Source organism: Lontra canadensis, unplaced genomic scaffold (assembly GCF_010015895.1).
Source record: "Lontra canadensis isolate GAN:19392208 unplaced genomic scaffold, GSC_riverotter_1.0 scaffold63, whole genome shotgun sequence".
NCBI classification, from domain to species: Eukaryota; Metazoa; Chordata; class Mammalia; order Carnivora; family Mustelidae; genus Lontra; species Lontra canadensis.
This window is the reverse complement of record NW_022631057.1, coordinates 4,361,249-4,388,109: the sequence shown is the minus strand read 5'-3', so window position 1 is coordinate 4,388,109 and position 26,861 is coordinate 4,361,249. Positions and strand designations below refer to the sequence as shown.

Here is a 26,861-nt window from a genome sequence, read left to right as displayed (position 1 = left end):
ATGGGTGTCAGTCCACACTAGTAGTAGTAATGCCATGGGACAGATTGAAGTTGTCATTGCTAAGATCCCTGCTGGCATGTTTCCTCTTTTAAATAGGGGACAAAATGCGAGAGTAGGTCTGATCCCAAAATTTATTTTTTATTTGCTGTGGTAAGAACATTTGACATGAGATCTACCCTCTTAACAAATATTTAAGTGTACAATACAGTATTGTTATTAAGTTATAATATAGTATTAAGTTACTAATACAGTATTATTATTGTGTTATGGCACAATGTTGTACAGCAGGCCTCTAGAATTTACCCATCTTGCACAACTGAAAATACCCAATGAATAGCAGTTCCCCATTTCCTTCTCCCTGATTCAAATTGTTATCTGTACTCTGCCACTGTATAGTACATGCATGCTAGTGAGGTTCCTACTATTGTATTTATTCCTTGCTACTTGATTTAACCATACTTGTTTCATTTCACAGAAATGTTCCTTTTCGATCTGTCTCTGAAAATTAGAGGTAGTTCATAGTAAGCTTAGAAGCAAAATATATACAGCAGCCTATTTACGTTGGCTGTACTTCTGTCAGACTTCTAGTACCTGATCCACTCTAGATTGTCAGATGCTCTAATTGTGATGTACCCTCTTTTCCAGTATTCATTTTTGACCTTACCTGCTGACATGTTGGAAAGGGCTCTTGCCAATGCTCAGGCAAGCTACAGCCAGACTTTGATACAGAGACACTGTTCATACTATTTTTGTAGGCTCTTTACCTAATAGTAGCAATATTGTTAGATTTGTGCTTACTATTGTTTTTCAAAAATACGTAGTATATGTATACCGCTAGGTAGTAAAACAAAGAAGAAAGGGAATGTTTAACATAAATGGTTATCCTGAGAAATCAAGGAGGAACATGTAGAGGCATTCTAAGGTATAACAATGTTCTAGGTCTCATCCTACATTGAAGTGTAATAATAGAATTCTTTTAAAAATATGTATACATTTTATAGCCTTCATTATATAAAAGTTCCATAATTTTAAAACATTAGAAGTGCCACGATCTTAAAATATCAAATTGATATGATGGTAAAATAGGAAAATCAGTATGCTATATTTACATGAAAACTTACAGATGGATATAGTTCATTTTATGCATTATACATTCTTTTTTCTTAAAAGTTTTTCTATAAAAACAAAAAGCAAACCCAAAACTAAAACTATCTTTTCACTTTTAATTACCTAATAGGTAGGGGTCTGGAATAGTTCTAGGGATAATTTCTACGAAGCAGAATATACCTGCGGATGCACCTGTCAAGTGTTGATGGGCCTTGTAGAAGAGCACCATCTACTGGCATAGATCTGCCTTCATTTCAGGTTCAGCCTTAATACTCACTAGATGTGGGATTAAAATAAATACAAGTAGTAGAAACAGTAAAAAGCCTGCCAAAGTCAGACACATTGCCTTTTACTGTCTTTCCTCCCAAAATAACTTTGCTGTCCTTACTCAGCACTTTACATATGTAGGAAATTTCTGAGTGTTAGAACTATAGGAAATGCTAGCTGTGTGTTTGGAGCAGCAATGGTTGTACAATACCCTGTTCAGAAGTAACAGAAGTAAAACCAATGCATCACCAAAGTAGTAATTAGAAAAGCTTATTGTGCATCTATAAAAAGAGAGTTTGCAAACCAGGAACACTCAAACCAAAACACAGAATGAGACTCAGGTATGTTGTTATATGAAGCTTATATAATGAGAAAGCAGTGACTGATTATTCTTTACAGTGGTTGGTTGTGACATTACGATTTTCTGAAGTGATAGGGAATTGGTTAATGGTTACCTCACATCAGCCTTGGGAAAGGGTTTAGGTTTTGCCTATGGTTTTCAGAGGCATAAACAAATGACCCAGCGCAAGTTATCCTTGCAAAATAAGCTACGTTAGGCTTTGTTTGTGGGACTTGTCTGCTCAGGGAATTTTCAAGGCTAATCTATGTTTGTTTGTTTTTTTTTATTAAAAGATTTTTTTTATTTATTTGACAGACAGATCACAAGTAGGCAGAGAGGCAGGCAGAGAGAGAGAGAGAGGCAGGCTCCCCACCGAGCAGAGAGCCCGATGTGAGGCTCGATCCCAGGACCCTGGGATCATGACCCGAGCCGAAGGCAGAGGCTTTAACCACTGAGCCACCCAGGCGCCCCAAGGCTAATCTATGTTTTTTATTTTAACAAGTCCATCCCAGGTTAGTAGGGCTGGAGGATTTAGGAATGACAGTAATTGTATTCTTTATATGGTTTTCCTTTTTCACATTGGCATCTGGAAGTTACAAGGACCTGTAAAGCTTTCTTTGCCCTAAAACATTCTTTTCACAGATTACTGAGCACATATTTGAAAGGAATGGTACTGATAAACTGGATTGTTTATATATTATTAAAAATTCTCTCTGTTAAAATTCACATCATCTTTACCTAATGCAGTAGTACAATTGAGCATTTTTTATTGTACTTTTTTTTTAATGATTTTATTCATTTATTTGACAGAGAGATCACAAGCAGGCAGAGAGGCAGGCAGAGAGAGAGGGGGAATCAGGCTCCCCGCAGAGCAGAGAGCCCGATACGGGGCTCGATGCCAGGACCCTGGGATCACGACCTGAGCCGAAGACAGAGGCTTAACCCACTGAGCCACCTAGGCACCCCTTTTGTTGTACTTCTTGATAGCTGCTTAAGCTGATGGCAAAGGAAGCCAAAGTTAATTTTGTGTATGTGTATGTGTTTTTAAAGGAGGGAGACAAAACAGGCATGATTGTGCACTGGTGAGACTAACCCAATAAAAAGCGAAAATACTGTAGGAGAAAGGGAAAATTATCATAAGATCTGTTAGCTTGAATACCTTTCTAGTAAGCTTTCTGAAAATCGTGCCCGAGAGAGAAAGAATGCAAGCAGGGGTAGGGGCAGAGAAAGAGGGAGAGAGAGAGAATCTTAAGGAAGCTCCACACTCAGCATGGAGCCAATGTAGGACTTGATCTCACAACCCTGAGATCATGACCTGAGCTGAAATCAGGAGTCCGATGCTTAACTGACTGAGCCACCCAGGCACCCCTGAAAACCTCCTTAATATAAATATTGACAATAGAAGTCTTTAGATAAATGTATATTTTTTTTAACACAGGACTACTTTGAAAGAACATTTGAGAATCCACAGTGGAGAAAAACCTCATCTTTGTAGTATCTGTGGGCAAAGTTTCCGTCACGGAAGTTCATACAGGTAAGTCAAGCCATTTTCCCCCTATATTAGGTAAGATAAATTATTTTAATTCCATTTTATCATTGCATTAGTTGTTTGTTGAATTAAAACATTTCTTAGCACTTACAATAAATAAAGTTATGCAAAAAAACTTTACTTACAGACCTTCCTCAACGTTACAACTTTTAATAGTCTTTATTCTATACTGCAAAATATTAAATTTTATTTCATCACCAAGTTTGCTAAATGCTTTACTGTCCAAGTAACTGTCATTTAAATGTTTATTGCATTACTTTTCTTTGAATCAAAGCTCATTAAAACTCTGATATTCTAACCTTAGTATATTTCATTACTCTTGATCATCTGAAAATATTTCGGTATGAAATATGGCAAAATTAAAAACTCTAGGACTCTAAATGTTGGAAAGTCTTCTGTGTATTAGTTGTAACCTGTCTAACTGTTTTTAATAGCTGAATACCTGACCACATTTCCAGTCTATGAAAAGTTGGCTTTTTCCTGAATAAATAATAAGTGACTACCTTCTGTGAAACATGTGTACATTTTACATGTTTACTAATGCTCTTGGGGCTTTTAATCTTAAGGCTTTAATGTTTGCACTTTCACTTATTATTTACCTCTTTTACCTCTTTTTAAAAAAATTTTAAACTGAATGTCACCTTTTTAGATGTAGTTCAGTCATTCACTGGCTTTTGTTGTGGAATCAATATCTGTTTTGGCAACTTGAATGAGAAAGCTATTCATTTCACTGGGATATATATAGGTGGAGGATTATGGTGCTAAAAATAACTCAAGTTAATTGAATTTTAATAATTTAAACCTTTTATAATCTGTCTTTGGGTGACTATAAAATGAACTACACATTGGTTAGTGTGAAAAAAGTAACAAAATGTAATTGTCAGAAAGTTGATTACTTATAAAATTTACTAAATTCTCATGTGTTGATTTGTAAGTGGTATCAGTTGTACGGAGAAGGGTTAATTCTTAATTATTTGCTATATCATTAGTGTAAGTCACTTACCCCATTTGTCTGATTCTGTTTCCTCCCGGCTCATTCCTACTTTTGCAATCTCTGAAACTCCACCAGTCAGATAGTGACCCTAGACATTTAGTATGTTCAGTGAAGTAGATTTAGGATCTAGGTCAGGAAGGAAGGTCTTGGAGACATAGTGTATGTGCAAATGTTGAGGTGTTTCTTTTTTTGAAAGAGATGAGTAGGAACCCCAGAGTTAGGTAGTAAGAGAGTGGGGAAAGATGAAAGTCATAGAAGTGGAGCAAATAATGTATGAAGGTGGGTGAGTAAACAACCCAGTTTCCCTTACTTAGAGTTAATCAAGATTTTTCCTTTGGTGTCACCAGTTTTTATGGTCTTCAACTTTTTTTCTTTATAGACTTCACTTACGAGTACATCACGATGATAAAAGATACGAATGTGATGAATGTGGGAAAACATTTATTCGTCATGACCATCTTACAAAGCACAAAAAAATACATTCAGGTACTTTGTAATGATGTTTACAAAATCCTTGAAAAAGCACCTACTAGAGGACATACTACATCATGTTTATGTTGGCTATAATTTTAATAATTTGGCATTGATAATGCTGATTCTGAAAACTTTTTTTTAAATATCTGAAAGGAACATAATTTTGTGACACGTTTTTGTTCACTGTAATTTTAATCATTTGGTTACTTGTTATGACTACAGACTATATTTTGATGTTTATTTTAATCAAATTCTCAAAATTTGCATTTTACATATTATGTGGATATCTGCAATAATTGGTTAGCAAAACATATTTGAAGAGAAATGATTATAATTGGGTTTTAAAGTTTATGTAATAGGAATTTTTAAAACCCTGTTTTTGAAGAAGAGTACCTTAATAATCCTGATCAGTTTCAGATCTTTATACCATATTTACAATTTTTATATTCTGGGCTTTCTTTCAATATTTTCCTCTTGGATTGATGTTCAGGAAGTGCTTAGAGAGTCAACTATATGAGCACAATAATGGGAAGGAGCCATCTATGAGCACAGTAGAACAGGTGATTATTACTATTATAAACATAATCTAAATATAAAATATGCAAATTATTTTTATTTATTATTATTTATTATTTTAATTGTTTTCTTAAATGATCTCAGTGAGGTTGCAGGGTGCAGTTGTTATCAATACTTTTAAGAGATGCTAACAGTCTGGTGACATTTTCACTGAAATTACACATTTTCATTCTCAGGAGGAGAATTCTAAATTCCTAATTCTAGAGATCACATACTTTAATTGCATACTGGATTAAGTTGAGACAGTGGTTTTTAAAGGCAAGCCTTTGTAACTGAATATAAGAATAGAGATGAGAAATGGGACTCATCTAGAATTTTACATCGTATTTGTATTTTGGCTCATTACAAATAAATGTGTGACATCCCCACAGATGAAAAATACTTTAAAAATAAAGTACAAAGAGGGGTGCCAGAGTGGCTCAGTTGGTTAAGTGTCTACGTTCAGCTTAGGTCGTGATCCCAGGGTACTGGGATCGAGCCCCTCGTCAGTCTCCCTGTTCAATGGGAAGTCTGCTTCTCTCTCTCCTCCTACTCCTCCATCCTGCTTGTGCTCTCTTGCTCACTGTCTCTCTCAAATAAATAAATGAAATCCTTAAAAATACAGCAAAGATCTGAAAATGTTCAGGTCCTTTTTATCAACAGTAAAACAGCCTCTTCTTGATTCACTATATTTTCATTTGAAGTGTTTGACATCTAGACCTACTCTACTCCCAGAAAGTTACTGAGGTTTGAAGTAATTTCATTTATTTTGCTGTGTTATGTTGAAAGGTAAGATTTGAAATCTACAGCAAAAATCCAAGTGGTTTCTTTTCCAAGTGAGGGAAAAGGGCTCACATCCATGAAAATAACCATAGATTCACTGAAGAAAGATACTTGATTAAGGAATATAAAGCAAATAGCCCAGAATAAAGGGTGGCTTTACTTTTCTGGTATATTTCCCACTATGTTATCTTACTGTTTGATAATATCTCTGGAGGTAAAAGTGAAGTGCATATTATAATCAAAATATTTGGGTCTTTAAGGTGAGAAGGCTCATCAGTGTGAAGAATGTGGAAAATGTTTTGGTCGTAGGGATCATCTCACTGTTCATTACAAAAGTGTACACCTGGGAGAGAAGGTGTGGCAAAAGTAAGTGAAAAAGCAGTTTGATTACTACATTGGATAAGTGTAAGTTAGAGGAAAGTTATAACTTGCCTCATAGTTTATTTTGTTTAGCTGGGGATAAGTTAACTAGCTCTGTTTTTCTGGCTTCTATTCCTTCTCTGCTGACCTAAAGAAACTGAATGAAACATTTTTGTTTTACTTGTTTTCATTTGACTTAAGGCTAAAGGTGGTAGACGTTGAAGTTAATGATTAATATAAAATCTTGAAATTCTTTGGGCATTTCATTTATCTTTGGTTGCTGTGGCTCTTACCTAAAAATATAAGTGTGCTGTCTATATATTATACTTAATAAAAGCAATTATTGGGACACTTTCTAGTCAGAATTTAATTTCTTTTTAAGCACACTGAGCATTTAAAATGAAGGAGGCATGTGCTGTCCTAAACACCAACTTTTTTTGTAATTCCAATATACTTAACATACAATATTATATTAGTTTCAGATATACGATCTAGTGATTCAGCAATTCTATACATTATTCAGTGATCATCATGATAAATGTACTTCTAAGTCCTCAGCCTGTTTCATTTATTCCCTCTGCCCATCTCTCTCTGATAACTATCAGTTTATTCTCTAAAAGTCTGTTTTTTTGGTCTCTCTTTTTATTTTGAACACCAATTTTTAATAAAGTTTAGTTGAAGTTTAACTGAGATGAGTTGTTGAGTGTACAATGTACAGAGAATCCATGTTCTTGGACTAGATGTTGGAACAAACGCTAAGTAATAGACATGGTCCAGGGTGCCAAGAAGCTTAGGTTAATATACTGAGCATGATCAACGAAATATACATAATATCTTTAAATGTAGTGTGTGATAGACCATTTTGAAGAAGAGTAGGAAAGTGCTGATTTGTATCTGTTTTTTATATTTCTAGATGCTGGTTTATATTTTCTTTCACTGATTTTATTCAGTGATTCACTCATTGAATCAGCGTATTCATGGTAGTCTTGAATTCTTGTATTCATGAGATACTAGGAATCCTGCTAAGTGCTAGGATAGAAAGATACATATGATGCTGTATCGAAAAGGAAGTAAGGGGGCCCCTGGGTGGCTCAGTCAGTTAAGCATCCAACTCTTGATTTTGGCTCAGGTCGTGATCTCGGGGTCACGGGATCAAGCCCAACGTCAGGTCCCCTGCTCAGTGCAGTCTGCTTGTTCCTCTTCCTCTGTTTCTGCTGTGGATCGGGTGCACGCTCTCAAATAAATAAATAAATAAATAAAATCTTTTTTTTTTTTTTTTAAAGGAAATGAGAAATTCTACATATTGTATGAATGGGTGGAAAGTAGACTGAACTGCAGACTCACTTGCTCCTGAGATTCTGTAACTTTCTCAACCCCTTTATACTTTTAAAAATTGTTCAGTATCTCAGGAGCTCTTATTATGTAAATTACAATATAAAAATTACATTATTTAAGTTATGTAAATGTATTAGAAATTCAGTTGAGAAGAAATTAAGTACTTATTTATTAATTCACTTAAAAATAGTAATATGCCCATATGTAAATCTGTCTGATGGCTTAATAGAAGACAGTTGGATTACCATATTTACTGCCATGCATTATTTTATTTGAAGTAAATGAAGAAAATCCAGCCTCTCTCTATACATAGTTGGTAAAAGGTAGAGTATTATGATAGCAGTCTTAGATAATTGTGGCTAATAGTCTTTGCTACTACACCAAAACTGTTTAAGTGCTGGTTTCTTCAAGGTAGTTGCAAGGTGCAATCTGAAATAAGATTAATGATATTGCATACTCTGTTACAGTCTCTTGGTCTTTTACTTGAATGAATTTTTTAACCTATGCATAAGTTGTAATATGCATTTGTCATTTGGAAAATATGTGTTCAGTAAGTTATGCCAGTTGTCTAAATGTTAGTACATTTCCCAGTAGCAGATCAACAAATCACGTTTGTTAATGTCGCCTCCAGTCTCTCAGAAAGGTGTATTGGGAAGCTGTCAATGTGACAAGGGCAGCCACAAGTTCTCCAAAATCTTTATACTAGCTCAAAAGCTCAAACTTTATCATTGATGACAGGTTTACTTCTTTTAATTTCAAGAAAGTGTCTGCCAAATACTCAAGTCTGTAACCATGGCTTGTCTTTTATTCTTTCAAGCAAAATTGTATTTCATAAAGAAAGTGGTTCCTTCAGCTCATCCCTCAGACGCATGTACTTCAGTGTGTAGAAGGGCTTCTTGTGTCCTTGCACCTTCATGACTGAGAACAGTACAAAGGCCACAGTCTGAAAGGTTGAAACTTAGTAAAATTAGTAATTTATCTCCTTTACCACATTTTTCTTTTCTTTTTGTGAGTGCCTGACAGTGAGGAGCACAATGATCATTAGTACATTTTGGTTCCACTGCCTTGTTTAGAGCTCAGATGCCAGCACCTTTACCTGCCATGTTTTTTTGTATATGTCATTAGTGTAAATGCCAACACAATGAGAAAGGCAAATAATGTTACAGTATTATTTTGAAAATAACTTTGATCTTGGAAACCTTATGAAAGAATTTTGGAATTCCCTCACTGCTACAGGAGCCTGTGGGTCTATCTCCTGGCCCACATAATTTTGGAACCAGAACCTGTAGGTTCCACTTCCTACAAGGGCTGGCTAATGGTGGATCTAAAATGTGAAGCCTTGCATATCATTTTATGGAACCAATACTTATTCCTGTGTGATACAAAGCCATTGAAGATTTTAAACAAGAGGGTGACACAGTTGGATTTCTTTTGGGGTAGATCACTCTTATTGGTGTAGGGAGGCTGGGTTTGTGGTAGATAAATTGAGGGAAATAAATCAACCAGTTAGAAAGTTCTTAGAATTTTGGAAAAAGGTAGTGGGCGCCTAGGGAGTAGCATTAGTAATAAAGAGTAGAAGGTGCTTATTTGAAAAATACTTAATTTTTTGAGAGAATGGGAGTAGTCATGGATAATTCCTGTTCTCAAGGAATTCCTCTTTTCAAATGGATGGTTGATAAATGAGCCACTGAGACAGAGAATACAGGAGATGGACCAAGTTTACAGAGGGAAATGATGAATTGTTTGGTGTGTATTGACTTTGAGATGCTTAATAGAAACTCAAACATAAAATGTGATAGGTAAATCTAAGTCTGAATCTCAGGAGTGAAGTCTGACCTGTGGATAAAGATTTATACATGAATATGTAAAAGCCCATTATCCAGGAAAAGAATGTGGAGTGATGAAGGTTAGCACCCCTCCTACTACCCTTTATTTTCTACGTTTCTTCTTCCCTTTTAAACATTTAAAAATGGTGTCTCTATTTCAGTATCCATATCTACTTCTCCACTTTCCATTCAGTGTAACAAGCTGTTGTGATGTGATCTCTGACTTTACTATACCTCTTAAATTGCTGTCAGCATAAGTTCCTTATTTCTAACTCAATAGACATTTTTAAAAAATAATTTTATTTACTTGAGAAAGAGAGAGAGAGCACAGGTTAGGGGAGGGCACAGGGAGAGGGAGAAGCAGGCTCCCCTTGAGCAGGGAGCCCAATGCAGGGTTCAATCCCAGGACCCAGAGATCATGACTTGAGCCGAAGGCAGACACTTCACCAACTGAGCCACCCATTTTTAAGTCCTTTTCACAATGGGCATCTCAACTTCATTTGGAACTTTTTATCACTCTATCCTGAAAATGTATACTCTAGCATCCATATGAGAAAGAAGAGTCCCAGGTACATGTATAGGGCCTGACCCATTGAGGTCTTTGTAGATTTTATCTTTATCCTGTGTTCACTGTGAGGCACTTAAAGTGTTTTGAGCTTATGTTTAATGTTTAAAACGTCACTCTGTTCATAGTATAGACCAAGATTTCTTAGTCACAGCAAAGACATTTTGGGCCAGCTAATTCTTTGTTGGGGAGCTGGCCAGTGCACTTTAGGTTTATTTATTGGTATTCCTGACTTCTGTCCACCAGATGGCAGTAGCACCTACCTAGCCCCAGTTGTGAAAACCAAAAATGTCTTCAGGCATTGCTAAATGTCCTATGCAGGGCAAAAAAGACCCCTGTGTCTTTCTATGTGTGCCCCTGTTTGCATCTCTATTTGTACTTACTGTGGATATGAACAGAATAAGACAAAACAAGTATACTAGTTACAAGTCTTCTGCTAAGTTCATCATGACACTCCCAAGTCCCTAAATCTAGATTATCTTTTTAAATGTTTCATCAAGTAGAAGTAAGTTTCTGAAAGACAGGACCTTGCATGGAGTTTTTGTAGCCGCTTTGTAAATGTTGAGTTGAATGGCTTGAAAAGTACGAGTGGCATTTGAAACCTTAGGCATACTATTGCTGTTGAATATTGGTAATGATATGCTAAACATTCCAGTAAGACTCAGTAGATAGGTTAAAAGCAAACTGTCTTACAGAACATTATAGTAACCTGTGTTTGAGTTAGTTTGGCATGTGCTCATCAGATATGAATTACTTCCAAGGTGAGATGATAGGTTTCCTAATAACCACCACTTAAATGCTAATCATTTTACAATGTCTTAATCCTCACAATGAAATTGGAGTCTAGGATTGTTAAAATCACAAACACATATTCTTAGGTACTGCACTTTACTGCCTGATAAGGTAGATTTGAGTACCTTGTAGCTTCTTATGTCTATTAATCTGTGATAAAAATAAAGGTCTGGTATTGTGTTCTTTTAAAATTTAAGTATAAAATTTAATTTCAAGTTTGTAATATTTATTATTTGTGTTATTAAGAGAACCAATTGGAGCAGCGTCACCTTTTTGATGGAGGCACATTTTGAGTTGCTGCAGTTTCTCTTCATTCAGCCCCAGCATCTATTTTTTAAATTTAACTAAGGTATACTCTACATACAGAGAAATTCCTTGTTTGTAGTGTATAGTTCTGCAGGTTTTGACAGATGCATGTAGTCATAGAACCATTACCACAGTCAAGATACAGAATAGTCCATCACCCCTAAATTTCCACCAGACCTCTTTGTTCAACTCCTTTTTTCTTCCTTGAACCCATAATTGGTTTGTTTCTGTCCCTATAATTTTTCCTTTGATATTTTTAATAACAAATAATAACAACACAGGAGTCCAGTGATTTAAATCTTAAAATTAAGTGGTTTAAAGTCTAAGGCATCTTTTTATAGATTTGCTTATTGAATGTAACTGGAGGAGGAAGAGCCAGAGGTAAGTTTGGTACTTTAAAATATTTCTACATTCCTTTGGAGTTCTGTGCTGTATTAATGTGAGAATTATATGTAAACTTTTTAAGTGTTATAACCTATTTTCATTATAAAAGTTATATTGAAAACTCAACCCTTTTTATGTTTCTTAGATACAAAGCAACCTTTCATCAATGCGATGTTTGTAAGAAAATTTTTAAAGGCAAATCAAGTCTGGAAATGCATTTTCGGACGCATTCAGGTAAAAGTTAATGGGTATTTTATTTATATCTTTGTGTAATTATTCAGGAGTAAAATATGGACTTTTAAACTTTGTTGTTTTTTGTTTAATTTTTTGTCTTTTCCCCATATGATTTTTACTTACTTTATTAAAATTGAGGCCATGGATGAGTAATATTCTGCCCTTCAGTTCTCTATAAGCTCCAATATTTTTGAATATTATTTTGTAAAATTCGGGCAAATTTTTCTCCATGGGGAATTTACTCACCTTTTAGCTCTAATACTCTCCCTTTTCTGGATGTTTATGTTGGTGCTATATCTGTGTAACTCTTTGAAGACATTCCTTTTTTTTCCTCTTTTGAAAGAATAAATCAGATAGGATTTGATTCTTACCAGGTTACTCTTTTTTTTTAAATTATTTTTATTAACATATAATGTATTATTTGCCTCTGGTGTACAGGTCTGTAAATCATCAGGCTTACACATTTCACAGCACTCACCATAGCACATACCCTCCCCAATGTCCATAACCCAACCACCCTCTCCACCTCCCCTCCCCCCAGCAGTCCTCAGTCTGTTTTGTGAGATTAGGAGTCTCTTATGGTTTGTCTCCCTCCTGATCCCATCTTGTTTCATTTTTCCCTTCCTTACCCACCAAGCCCCAACTCTCCCTCTCAATTCCTCATTATCAGTGAGATCATATGATAATCATCTTTCTCTGATCAACTTATTTCGCTCAGCATAATACCCTCTAGTTCCATCCACGTCGTTGCAAGTGGCAAGATTTCATTTCTTTTGATGGCTGCATAGTATTCCATTGTATATATATACAACATCTTCTTTATCCATTCATCTGGTGATGGACATATAGGTTCTTCCCATAGTTTGGCTGCTGTGGACATTGCTGCTGTAAATATTCGGGTGTATGTGCCCCTTCAAATCACTACATTTGTATCTTTAGGGTAAATACCCAGTAGTTTGATTGCTAGGTCATAGGGTAGCTCTATTTTCAACTTTTTGAGGAGCCTCCATGCTGTTTTCCAGAGTGGCTGTACCAGCTTGCATTCCCACCAACAGTGTAGGAGGGTTCCCCTTTCTTCACATTCTCTCCAACATCTTTCGTTTCCTAACTTGTTAATTTTAGCCATTCTGACTAGAGTGAGGTGGTATCAGTGTGGTTTTGATTTTTATTTCCCTTACCAGGTTACTCTTGTATACTTTCCTTTTCACATAGTGAGTTGTGATTTGTAGGTAGTTTATAATAGAATGATTTGTTTCAGCTGCTTTCCAGAAGATACCATTTTCTAAACCCTTCTTTGTTCCCCCTTGGTAATGCTACCATATTTTGAAATACACACTGTGTTGGATTCTTTCTTAGATGTTGTCATAGTCCTTATTTGACTTCCCATAGAAATTAAGAATTCTTTTTTTTCTCTTCATTTTTTTTTTATTAATTTCTTTTCAGCATAACAGAATTCATTGTTTATGCACCACACCCAGCACTCCATGCCATATGTGCCCTCCATAATACTCACTACCTGGCTCCCCACTCCTCTAACCCCCCGCCCCTTCAAAACCCTCAGATTGTTTTTCAGAAAATATAGTCTCTCACGGTTCATCTCCCCTTCCAATTTCCCTCAACTCCCTTCTTAAACCTAACCTTTCTTTCTTTAAAAAAAAATTATTTGTGCATTTATGGCTGTTTTGTTTTATATTTACTTGGACTTTCTCAAGCCACTGTTCTAGAAGAGAAAAATAATTGATTTCATAAATATCAGAATGGAAAAAAACTGGATTTGGGCAATTTCATTTATTACTTGTACAGTGCTGCTATTAAAAATAAAATACATCCCCACCAAGGAAAAAGTCATAATTTGGGGGTACATAAATAGGAATATAAAATGAAACCATATTAATGCTATCTTCCATATTATTTATGAATAATAAGCTTAATAAACTTATGGTTTGAAAGAGATGAACTTACAGGAAGTTAATTCAAGACCATTAATGATTTAAGAATTGTAAAGCTGCAGGAATTATTTAAGAGGAGAAACTTAATAAGAGCTGGCTTCATGATTATGTTAAGTTTTTGAAAACATTGACTTATAGCAATTAGTCAGTGACCAGTGACAATGTGGAATTTCCATCTCTGAATGTCTCAATTGGAATTAGGGACAAGTCACTCTGCCCATTGAAAACTGCAGAAATGAACTCAGTTACGGAATAAGATAAAGTTTATGGCAGTTAAGAAACGAGAGGGAGAAATCACCTAAAGCAGAGGTCAGTGAACTTTTTTGGTAAAGAGCTAGATAATAAATGTTTAAGACTGTGGGGCACCTGGGTGGCTCAGTGGGTTAAAGCCTTTGCCTTCGGCTTGGGTCATGATCTCAGGGTCCTGGGATGAGCCCCGCATTGGGCTCTCTGCTCAGCAGGGAGCCTGCTTCCCCCCCCCGCCCCGCCCCCATACTCTCTGCCTGCTTTTCTGCCTACTTGTGATCTCTGTCTGTCAAATAAAATCTTTAAAAAAAAATTTTTTTTTAATTTAAAAAATGTTTAAGACTTTGTGGCCCAGACAGTCTCTATCACTCAACTGTGCTTCTGTAGCATGAAAGCAACTGTGGATAATGTGTAATCAAATAAACATGGCTGTATTCAAATAAAACTTCATTTAGAGAAACAGGCAAGAGGCTGTATTCGGCTTTCGGGCTATAGTTTGCCAACTCCTAATCTTATTTTAATCATCAGGCTACCCAGACAGTGTGGCCCTTCCAAAAACTGGTTGCCATATTCCCAAGTCCATTCCTGAGATTTAACTCACTTTTATATCTGTACACTGAGAGTTATAAATACTCTTAGGAGTCTTCATAATAACCACTGGAAATAGATTCACGAGAATGTCAGCTTATTATTCACTTTCTAGAGAATGAATAGTGTACTAGCCAAGGTATCCTTTTTCTCGAATCAAGGAAGCAGAGTTGCTAAATTTATTAACTAGAAAAATTGCTAAATATAGTTATAGAGTAAAATTAAGTCGTAATTTTATGGAATAGTTTATCAAGGAAATGGTGAAGGATACTGAATCATCTTTAGTTTTGTAAAGCTAAACTTAGTACCTCTCTTGAGACCAGAATAATTTTGCTCCCCAGATTCCTTTTGCCTAGCCAGGATACCCTTAGTGCATTATCTGTACTGCTTTTTTCAAGAAACAGATTCAGATTTTTTTGGAATCCCCTTAACTAGATTCCATATAGACCTTTTCTTTTCTGTTAATGTATTCTTTCTCTAGGTGAGCTGTAACTAATGGGTTGGTTTCAGTTTTGGCCAGGTCAGTGTACTTAATAGTTCAGATGAGTAGATATGATCAGTGCCTAACCCAGCACTTGCAGATAGTAGGTGCTTAATAGTATTTGTTGAATGAATGAATTTATCATCATATTTACCTATGACTAACCTCTAATCTGATGTTTTCAAACCGCACAATTAGGGAAATAAGTTGGAATACAGATGACTTACTCTCATCTGTTACGTATTTTGCTTGTTGTAGTTCTCAGAATAGTGATTAGACCTATTCTCAGCAGTAGTCTTGTTGAAATGTAGTGCATTTATTTAAAACAGGCATTAAAGCTGATAAATTTAGGGCCTGACTTTAGACTTGGTAGAATTTTTTAAGCTGTACGTAAAGTACCCAAATCTTAATGAACAGTTCAATGAATTTTTATAAATGAATACATCTACGTAAATACCACTTAGATTAATATAAAGTATTAATATATTACTAGTACCAGAATTGCAGAAGGCATCCTCTCTGGTCCCTCCCAGTTAATAACCTCCTTGCAAGATAGTCATTATTATGACTTCTATCACCACTAATTAGTTTTGCCTGTTTGAACTTCATATAAACGGAATCATACAGTATGTACTTTTTTTTTTTTTGTCTGGTTTACTTCACTCAGTAGGATGTCTGCGATATTCATCCATGGAAATGGTTTATTTCTTTTAATTTTCATAATATACCACAGTTTATTTATCTATTGTACTTTGATGGACACTTGGTTTGTAATTACCTGGATGTATTATGAATAAAGCTGCTCTGAAAATTCTTGTTCATGATTTTTCATTATGCATACACATTTATTTCTTTTGTGTATATGCCTGGCCAGGATTGTTGGCTAATAAGATATGCATATATGTTCTACTTTAGTAGACGTGACTGAACAGTTTTCTAAGGTAATTATGCCAGTTTGTGTTTTTACCAGTGAGTATATGGTTTATGAGAATTCCAGTTGCTCCCTATTTTCACCAACACTTGATATTGCCTTTTTTCTACGCTATTCTGATGGATATGTAGCACTGTCTCAAAGTGGCTTTAATTTGCATCTCTGTGAAAGTAATGATACTGAGCACCTTCCCATATACTCATTTGAATATCCTCTTTCTTGGAATACCTTATTCATTCTTCTGTTGATTTTCTTAAACTGGATTGTTTGTCTTTTTCTAATTGATCTCTAGGAGTTATGTCTGTATTCTGGATGAGTCCATTGTTGGATATCTAAATTGCAGATTCATTCTACTCTGTGGCTTCCCTCTTCACTCTAGTAATGGTATCTTTCAGTGAATGAAGTTTTAGAATTTTATAGAAATCATGTATCAGGGTTTTTTTGCTAGTTAGTTTTTTACTGTATCCTCTTTAAGAAATTTTTGCCTATTCCAAGGTTGTTAATATATTTTTCTGTTACCTTCTAGAAGATCTGTTTTAACTTACATATTTAGATTATGAACCTTCTGTAATTTACTTTTGTGTTCATTATTAGGTAAAGATCAAATTTCCTTTTTACTTCTTTCTTTTTGCATGTAGCTCTCTAGTTACCCTAGTACCATTTATCAGAAAGACCATCCTTTCCTTACAGCATTTCATTGGCATATTTGTTTTAAATTAAGTGATAATATATGTGTGGTTTCTTTTTGGGCTTTGCTCAGTTCTTTTGTATTATTTGTATATCCTTGCACCATTGCTATATATGTAAATTACTATGACTTGATATCTGGTACTATAAATTGTCCAACTTTTTTTTTTGGTGTCTTTATTATTCTTGTTCCTTTATGTTTTTAGACAAATTTTGAAATATCTTATTAATTTCCAAACACAAACACCTGCTGGAATTTTATTAGAATGTCCTTGAATATTATAATATTACATTATAATTATACTATAATATAGGTCATATAATATGTAATAATTATATAACAATTATATATAATCATATAAATAAATGTATATATTTTATAATATATTGTTATATATTATATAGTATATTTAATATATGCTGATTATATAACATATCAATATTATATTCAATTTTCAATTATATAGTCAATTTTTCCTTAATTGATTATCTTTATAATATTGAATCATCCAATCCATGAACAGTCTGTACATTAACTTAAGTTCTTTTAAATGTTTTTCAAAGATGTTACGGTTTTGGGGAGTACCTGGTTCATTTGGTGGAGCATGTCTTGGTCTCAGAGTCATAAGTTCAAGTTTGCCCTTGGACATGGAGCCTACTTAAAAAAGAAGTTACAACTTTTTAGTGCAGATATCTCGCACATTTTCATTAGATTGATGCCTAGATATTTGATGTTTTTATACAAAATTGAAAACTGTGTTTTTATTTGTATTTGTTTCTGATGTATAAAAATGCAGTTGAGTTTGTATATTGACTTTCTATCCAATGACTTTCTATAAGTTATTTTTATAGTTTAGCTCTTTTTTGGATTTTTTTAGGCATATAAACTGGCCATCTGTGAATAGTGACAATTTAATTTATCCCTTTCTAAATCCTTTTCTCTCCCTCTTGGCCTTATTACTTTGGTTGACATCACTAGTGGTATATGATTAGAAATACTGAGTAGTGGACATCCTTGTCTTATTCTGAATCTCCAGGGAAAAGCTTTCAGTATTTCATAATTAAGTAAGATGTGTTCTGGGGCTCTTGGGTGGCTCAGTCAGTTAAGCTCCTGCCTTTGGCTCAGGTCATAATCCTGGGTCCTGGGATTGAGCCCTTCCATCGGGCTCTCTGCTCAGCGGGGAGTCTGCTTATCCCTCTGCCCTTCTCCCCTGCTCATGCTCTCTTTCTTCTCTCAAATAAATAAAATCTTAAAAAAGTATGATGTTTTCTATATACTGTTTATCAGATAAATTACCATCCATTCCTCATTTATTTAGAGTGTTATGAATAGGTGTTGAATTTTATCAGATTTTTTTCCTGCATTTATTGAGGTGATCATATCTTTTTCCCTTATTAATAAGATAAATGACATTGATTTTTTAATGTGAGATCTTGCATTCCTGATTGGTCTTTTTTTTTGGCCTATGTTGATTAGACATTCTCCTTTTTTTCCCCTCTTGTAATGTCCCTGACAGGTTTTGTTACTATGACTCTGCTGGCCTCAAAAATTATTTGGGAAATAATACATCTTTTTAAAAGAAATGGAGGAGTTTATGCAAAGTTGGCATTATTTCCTTATTAATATTTGGAGGAATTCACTGATAAATCCCTCTGAACTTATTTTCTTTAGAGAAAGACTTCAGTGAAATATTATTTAATATAGAGCTGTCAGATTTTTTATTTTTAAAGGACTCCATGAAATCTGTTCAGAATTAAAGTTACCATATTATGTATCTTTTCAGTGACTGTAGGAATTTGTTGATTTTTCCCTTCTTTATGCATTTTTTTTATTTCATTTCTGCTTTTTCTTCTTTTAATTTTGTTTGGGTTTAATTTTTGCTTTTCCCTAGCTTTTTATATCCATGCCTAACTTACTGAATTTAAGCATTTCTTTTTATTTTTTCTTGTATGTATTTTAAAGTTATAAGTTGCCCTCTAAACACTGCTTTAGTGAGATTCCACCCTTTGTTTTATGGTTCCTGTTTTCATCATAGTTCAGTTACAATATTTTCTCTTTTTTTTTTTAAGATTTTATTTATTTATTTGACAGAGAGATCACAAGTAGACAGAGAGGCAGGCGGAGAGAGAGGAGGGAGCAGGCTCCCTGCTGAGCAGAGAGCCTGACGCGGGACTCGATCCCAGGGCCCTGAGATCATGACCCCAGCCGAAGGCAGCGGCTTAACCCACTGAGCCACCCAGGCGCCCAGTTACAATATTTTCTAATGTCTATTCTGATTTATTCTCTTATTAACGGTTTATTTTTAATTGTAATGCTTAATTCCTAAATATTTGGAGCATTTTCTAAGTATTTTTATGTTACTGATATCAGTGGTATATTTTTTTCTGTCTTTACTTTCAGTTCTTCTGTGGGCCTCTATTTAAGATGTGTGTCTTTGGAGCATCGTTTTATTATCCATTATAATCTCTCTTAATTGGGATGTGTTTAGTCATTAAAATTTTACATGATATTTATTTGGGTTTAAATCTGTCTTCATGCTATTGGTCCCATGTGTTCCTTGATGCTTTCTCTCTCTTGTCCTCACTTCTCTATAATCATGAAAAATTTTTATTACACATTTTCCCTTCAGTTAGCTTGTCAGTTGAATGTTCTTGCATTGTTCTTTAGTACTCACCCTAAAGATTGCTATCTTGTTAGATAGCACCCTAAAGAGTCTATCTTGTTAGTTCTTTACCAGTTCGTAGACAATGCAAAGACCTTATAATACCTTTATCCTGACCTTTTATGCAGAATGTATTTTAATTCTACATATACTTTAAAACACAAAGACATTATTTTTTGGTTTGTTTTAAATAACCCATATTATTTATTTTTAACCATGTATTTGCCCTTTACTGTTTATTATTTCCTGCATTTGCATTCTTCCACCTGGGATTTTTTCCTTTTGCATGAAGAACTCCTTTGGTGAATATCTGCAGGATAGGCACCAAATTCTCTTAGGTTTTGATTAGCTGAAAATATTGTTTTTGGTTTTTTTTTTTAATGGAGAATATTTTTCCTGACTATAGAATTTACATTAGAAATTAATTTTCTTTCAACATTGTAAATATGTCATTTTTTTCCTCATTGAACTTATGTTGTTTTTGTTGAAAAGTATACTGTTGTTATTGTTGCTCATTTAAAGGAAATGTCTCTTTTTAATCGGTTGCTCTTTAAGATTTTTCTAGCTTTGATTTTTAGTAGTTTTATTATAGTGTGCTCAGATGTACTTTTTGGCTTTAGGGTTTTTTTTTTTTTAATTTTGTGAGGTTTGTAGAACTTACTGCATCTGTGACTTGAGATGTCTTTCTATTGTTTAGTAAGATTCTCAGCCATTTTTTCTTTCAAATACTGCCTTTCCTCTGTACTCTCTCCTTTTTCTGGGATTCTAATTTATGTATGTTAGATCTTTTACTTTGTCTTTTATAGCTATCTCTCATGCTCTTTCTGGTTTTTTTGTTTTGTTTACAGAGAGAGAAAGAACGTATGTGCTGGTTGGGAGGGGCAGAGGGAGATGGAAAGAGAGAATCTCAGGCAGGCTCCACGCCCAGCCCTGAGCCCAGCACAGGGCTTGATCTCATAACCCTGAGATCATGACTGGAGTTGAAATCAAGAATAAAATGCTTAACCAACTAAGTCACCCAGGCATATTTCTATATTTTCTATCCTATTTTTCTGTGTGGTTCCATATGGATAATTCCTATTGATCCATTTTTCAATATACTGATTATCCTTCTGTAGTGTCTAATTTGCTACCGCATCCATCTACTGAATTGCTCAGTTTTTTTTTTTACCTGTTCCAGAATTTCCTTTTTTCCCATAGATTCCAATTCTTGAACATGTTACTCATATTCATTTTAATATTCTAGTCTTAATGTAGTTTTTCTTCACCTTTAGGTATATCTGTTATCTTTTTTTTCCCTCCCTCTTTTGGCATTTGGTCATTTGATTCTGTTCTTGATAGGCCTGACAGCTTTGAATTGAACTTTAGATTTTGTGAATGAAAAATTATAGAAGTTCTTGAAGTTGTATTTTTTCCCAGATATATTTAATTTTCTCACAAGCAGATAGACTGAGATGGCATTGATCTCTTCTGGTCTGTTTCTACTCTACTTTTCTTCTAGTTCATCATCATTCTGGGGTCTCACCTGAAGTATGATGTTTATACCAAGAGTCTCCCCACTTTGATGAGACTTAAACTCTCATCTTTGTCTCCCTAGTACCCTTGGGATTGCTGCAGTATCTGTTCAAACATTCAGTATCCCAGCCTCTGGTTTTTAGCTATCTCATCCGGCAAATGGTCATCTTGGGAGTTGGAAAATACAGGTATTTTGTTCATTTCTTTGTTCTTTTTTCCAGGCTCTTGACCCCTTAAATCCTTGCTAGTTCCAAACTCCAACTTTTCCCTTCCAGCTGCCACTTGCCCTCTGTTTCCCCATACATTAAATCCGAAAGTGCGCTGAGGAAAGAAGACACCTCCATATCTTCTTGTGTCTCCAGAATCTTGGCTTCTCACGTCCTGGGTGCCTTGTTTGTACTTCAGTCCCTTAAAGAGTAGATTGAGTTTTTAAAAATTTTGTGTCTTTTCCCCTTCAGCAGCAAGAGACGTAGTGTGACATGAATTACTCCATTAAGTCTGAATGGAAGTTCTATTTTCATATACTAATTTTTTTTAAATTTATTTATTTGATAGGGAGAGATCACAAGTAGGCAGAGAGGCAGGCAGGGAGAGAAGGGGAAGCAGGCTCCCTGCTGAGCAGAGAGCCCAGTGCAGGGCTTGATCCCAGGACCCTGAGATCATGACCTGAGCCGAAGGCAGAGGCTTAAGCCACTGGGCCACTCAGGTGTCCCTCAAATACTGATTTTTAATATCTAAATATAACAGATCCACTGGAAGACTGTTTTTAGTTCTAAAGATTTTATTTTTTTTATTTAGAGAGAGCATGAGTGGGGGAGGGGCAAAGGGTGAGAGGAAGAGAGCATCTCAAGCAGACTCTGTGCTGAGCACGGAGCCTGATGTGGGGCTTGATTTCATGACTGAGATGATGACCTAAGCAGAAATCAAGAATGCTTAACCGAATGATTTACCCAGGTGCCCTAACAGTTTTTAATTCTAAAAACTCATAAGTTTCTGTGGTTTTAGCTGAGAAATAGATTAGATTTCTTTGAGCGTTATTTTATCTACTTCTATGCTTAAAAAATAAACTTCTTTCTATATATCTTGTAAGAGACCTTTCCTTTGTTTCCTTAGGTCTCTGATTTATGATCTTGAGATGCATCCAACTTGAATTAATTATTGTCAAATAGGTAATTTTGCTACAGAAGGACTTGCTGTAGAAAGTATGTTTCTTTGATATGTATTCTTCTTTTCATTAAATTCATAATTGTTGACCCTTTTCACTATGTTTCTTTAAGCACTCTAGGTTTGCTTTTTAAATATAATATCAACATTTCCTTTGTGGATCTTTATCTTTTTACAAACCTAAATTGATTTTTCTGTTGGCAAATGATACTTGTTTAAAATGATCATAAAAACTTCTCAAAGAACTTCTCAATATGCCTGTTTGGGTCCCAGTTTCTTAAAAGTATTTGTGGGACACTGGAACTGATTGACTGTGACTTTATTAAGTTCTTTAAGAAGGCTTTTTAAGGAATGTGCTTAAGAAACTATCATGGCTAGTGCTGTGCCAAAGGAGAACACTTAAAACCAATACTTTTATCTTTAAAAATAAATTCTGTGCATGGTGGTGGTGTTAATAATGCTGTGCTAGGGTTTTTATTTTTAAAAAAGCTCATAAAAGCTCCTGGTGTGACTGGTTTTGATGCCAGGAATTACAGAAAGAACTTTGTAGTTCTTCTTGCATTTTGGAAATATAATTTTGTTTTTCAGAACACTCTTTTATAACCTTTTTCATATTGTCCCTGATTCTGGGTATTGCAGGCGAGATCATATGTTGGATACAGTGTTTTCTATACACAGTTGCAAATAGTATCTCTTCAGGAATTTTAACTCTTTATATAATGTGTTACTTCAGGTCTTATTTCTTCTTTAGTGACATCAGTAATGATATCAGTCCAGAAATGAGTAGGAATCTAACAGTCTGTATAAATTTTCTTCACTGGGATTTGAAAGTTCTAATGGTCTACAAATTAACAATTAAGCAATAATATTTAACAAATAATTAATTGTTCGATATTAGTGGCTCAACTTGAAGATGCAGTTCTCTTAATTTTCTTAGAATTGGCCTTGTTTTAATGGAAGGATGAAGAAAATGGTGCTATCAATAAACCCATCTAACAATATAAAATCTTTTCATTTAGCTTTAAAAATATGTGCATTTATGTCTGTTATACAGTTGTATGTCTGGATTTATTTGTTTTGTATTGCTGCTGTAACAAACTACTACAACCTTAGTGGCTTAAACAATACAATGTGTATGATCTTATAGATCTTTTGGTGAGAAATCTGACACAGGCTAAAATCTGTATTTGGGTAGGGCTTCATTTCTTTGTGGCAGCTCTAGGGAAGAATCGGGTTCCTTCTCAATTGTCTTATTGGTAGAACTGATTCTTTGAGGTGTAGGACCAAGACCCAAGTTCTAGTTTTATTACTTACTGTAAGCTGAGAGTTTTTCCTAGCTTCTGAACGCCACCACATTTCTTGGTTCCTGGACCCTTTTTCCCTGTTAAAAGCCAGCGATGCAGGGGTTGAATTCTTCTTACTGCATCTCTCTGACCCATTCTTCATCGTTCGCCACTTTTGAAGACTTGTATGTTTAAACTGGGCCCACCTGGATAATCCAGTTAATCTCCCCGTTTCAAGATCTTTACTCTTAATCAGATCTGCACAGTCCCTATTGCCAATGGAAATCGCATATTTATAGCTCCCTAGAACATGTATGTCTCTGAGAGGCTGTTATTCTGCCTACCACTTGGCTAACCTAGAATTTATAATGTTTCATATTAAAAAAACAAACAAACCTAAAACTACAACATGGAAACCTGACTCAGGGAGAAGTGAAAACCAGTCCAGCTTCATGTTCTTTACCCCAATCAACTCTCCTTCTGTTGACCTCAGGCTAGACATCAATATCACTACTTCTTAGTATGAGTCTAAGAACCTGGTTAATTGGAGTTACTGTTTTATTTTCTACCTTTCTTGTGTGGGAGAAAATCAGATGTTTTGGTTTTACAACTCTTTTAGGGGTTGTAGTAGGAATAAAAGAAAGCAATATAATAGTTTGAGTCCGTTAAGTACTTATGCCAGGTACAGATATAAGCACTACTCATTTTCTTATTCATTCCATTTACCAATTCTGAGGTAGGCACAATCATTACTCCATATTACTGGCAAAAAAGCAATGCTTAGAAACTATTTTGCGGGGCGCCTGAGTGGCTCAGTGGGCTAAAGCCTCTGCCTTTGGCTCAGGTCATAATCCCAGGGTCTTGGGATGGATCCCTGCATCGGGCTCTCTGCTCAGCGGGTAGCCTGCTTCCTCCTCTCTCTGCCTGCCTCTCTGCCTACTTGTGATCTCTGTCTGTTAAATAAATAAAATCTTAAAAAAAAAAAAAAAAAAGAAACTATCTTGCTCGAGGTTTGGCTGGTAAGTGGTACAGATAGAATTCAAATCTGGATCTTTTTAATGTTTGAACCTGTTTTCTTTATTGTGATAACATAATATCACTGCTTTTATTAAGTTCTTATGAGTATTCATGCAGATAATTTATTACTTTAAATCATTGTCTTACCAAGCGAGTGCATTTTACACTTAATTTCATTTTTGTTCATACAGGTGAAAAACCATACAAGTGTCAAATTTGCAATCAATCTTTCAGAATTAAGAAAACTTTAACAAAACACTTGGTTATTCATTCTGATGCCCGGCCTTTCAACTGTCAGCACTGTAATGCAACATTTAAGCGGAAAGACAAGCTGAAATACCACATTGACCATGTTCATGGCATAAAATCTGACGATCCTCTCAATACTTCTGAGGAAAAACTTGTATCTTTGCCAGTAGAATACTCATCTGATGATAAAATCTTTCAAACAGAAACAAAACAATATATGGACCAGCCCAAAGTTTATCAGTCAGAAGCCAAGACTATGTTACAGAATGTGTCTGCTGAAGTGTGTGTTCCAGTAACACTGGTTCCAGTTCAGATGCCTGACACTCAGAGTGATCTGGTGCGTCATACAACCACACTCCCATCTTCTTCTCATGAGATCTTATCGCCACAGCCACAAGCAACTGATTATCCCCGAGCAGCTGATTTAGCTTTTCTGGAAAAGTATACTCTCACTCCTCAACCTGCAAATATAGTTCATCCAGTACGACCTGAACAAATGCTAGATCCTAGAGAACAGTCTTATCTTGGAACATTGCTAGGCCTTGATAATGCTACTGCTGTACAAAGTATTTCTAATAATGAGCATCATTCATGAGTAAATCTAAACATTCCACAGACTTTTTTGATGGTTTTGTGCTAATGGTAGCCTAGACTGATGGCTTTTAAGTTAGTAAGGCTGCTATTTTTCATTTTCTCTAGTTTCTCCAGTCCTCAGAACCATTTCAAATCAAGAAAAATATATGTATCTCTGTTTACTGAACATAATATTGGGACACATTTTGAGGTATAATATTTGAAATGAACATTTTTATGATTTTTAAAGATAACTTAGTGCTAACTTTTAATGGTTTCTCAAACTTTTCAAAATTATTAGCTGTTGACTTTGTGGTTTTGTTTTTGGGTTTGTTCTTAATTATCCATGGAAATTTTCATTCTTTAGTTTTAGTCTGTTTTTCTCCCTTGACCATCTTCTAAACAAGATTAAGGACTGACCATGTAGCCTTTAAGAAAGAATATAAGAGTACACTGATAATTGCAACTCTTCCTTATTAAGATTCATTATTATTTCTTCCACATTTTAAAAAGCTGAAATTAGGAATTTAAATTTATAGGGAACTCTTGGCTATTTCCGTGGTTTTTTTTTTTTTTAAATGTGGCCCTAATTTCAGGTTATTATTAATCCTTTGGTCTTTTCACAAAGTCAAAGCGAGGAAGCTAACTTAATGTAACAATAGTTTGTCAAATGAAACCTAGAAATGAAATAATTATCCAAATAATTGGTTTTTGCCTATGCTTCAGTTATTATGAATAAGAAATGCAAATTTTTAATGTATAGGCATTAAATTATACAAGTTGAAAATGTATTAAAGGCAAATTATTACAGTTTTAACTAGATAGCTTTAAAGGTAAGTTCATCTTTTAAATTTTATCATTTAAGAAACATCAGCAATACATCATAGCATGTATCTTCATCTCACTAAAGGAGGGGCAATTATAACTAATCAATGAAATTTAATTAACAAGCTACTTTTGGTCTCATTTACTTTAGCTAATAAAATTGTGGGAAATAGAACCTAGATATTTCATATATAATCATAAGGGAAGGTGCCAAAGTATAAAATTCATGTCTAACTAAACTTAATGTTTACTTTAATTAAAGGGAACCACTACTTGTATACAGATTTACATGTAATCTAGACTTTTGTCTTGCTTTTCACATAAGCCCAATATCTGTAATTATCCTTGATTTTTTATTTTTGTAGGAGATAAAAGTTGAGGACTTGGTGAAAAGAAATAGCAGTTAGAGCAAAAACCACACTGATAAAAATTAGTCGAGGAAAAAAGTCAGTTAAAATTATAAAATACCTTTAAAGATGTGCACTTTCCATGTTTTCAAGTCAATTTAAACTTAAACTAGGATAATGTTTCCTAGTAGAGCTGCTTGAAGGATTAGAATAGGCAGGGTTGATTTATTATTAGCATGTCATTTGTATGTAAACTACTGGAAAAGAGCAATTTTAAGAGTTTTCTAGTTCAGTTTTGTTTACACTCCTAATTGCTTTAAGCACTTTTTTTTGTGTAAACTGTAAAGTCTGGCCTAGCCCTTGTGAAAAAAATCACAAATAAAATAATGAAGTTTTAATGAATAAAATTTAACCACTTAATAATGGGGAAACTTGTTTGCTGAAGCACTTAAGAAATGAAGGTACTTGACAG

General features: G+C 34.7%; 1 protein-coding gene across 6 annotated transcripts in view; it reads left to right on the top strand.

Annotated features, from left to right (window-relative positions):
• Window positions 1-26,861, top strand: part of ZBTB41 (zinc finger and BTB domain containing 41) — a 46,218-nt gene extending 19,357 nt beyond the window's left edge. Inside the window, exons 7-12 of one of the 6 annotated variants that reach the window (XM_032878190.1) lie at window positions 3,153-3,248; window positions 4,637-4,743; window positions 6,330-6,435; window positions 11,783-11,871; window positions 21,014-21,119; window positions 24,587-24,667. In XM_032878190.1, the coding sequence (XP_032734081.1) occupies window positions 3,153-3,248; window positions 4,637-4,743; window positions 6,330-6,435; window positions 11,783-11,871; window positions 21,014-21,119; window positions 24,587-24,590 (508 nt within the window). In that variant the 3' untranslated portion in view covers window positions 24,591-24,667. Of the gene's footprint in view, window positions 1-3,152; window positions 3,249-4,636; window positions 4,744-6,329; window positions 6,436-11,782; window positions 11,872-14,021; window positions 14,130-21,013; window positions 21,120-24,586 lie in introns of those variants that run through there. The other 5 variants (XM_032878189.1, XM_032878188.1, XM_032878193.1 and 2 more) reach the window with 5 other exon arrangements.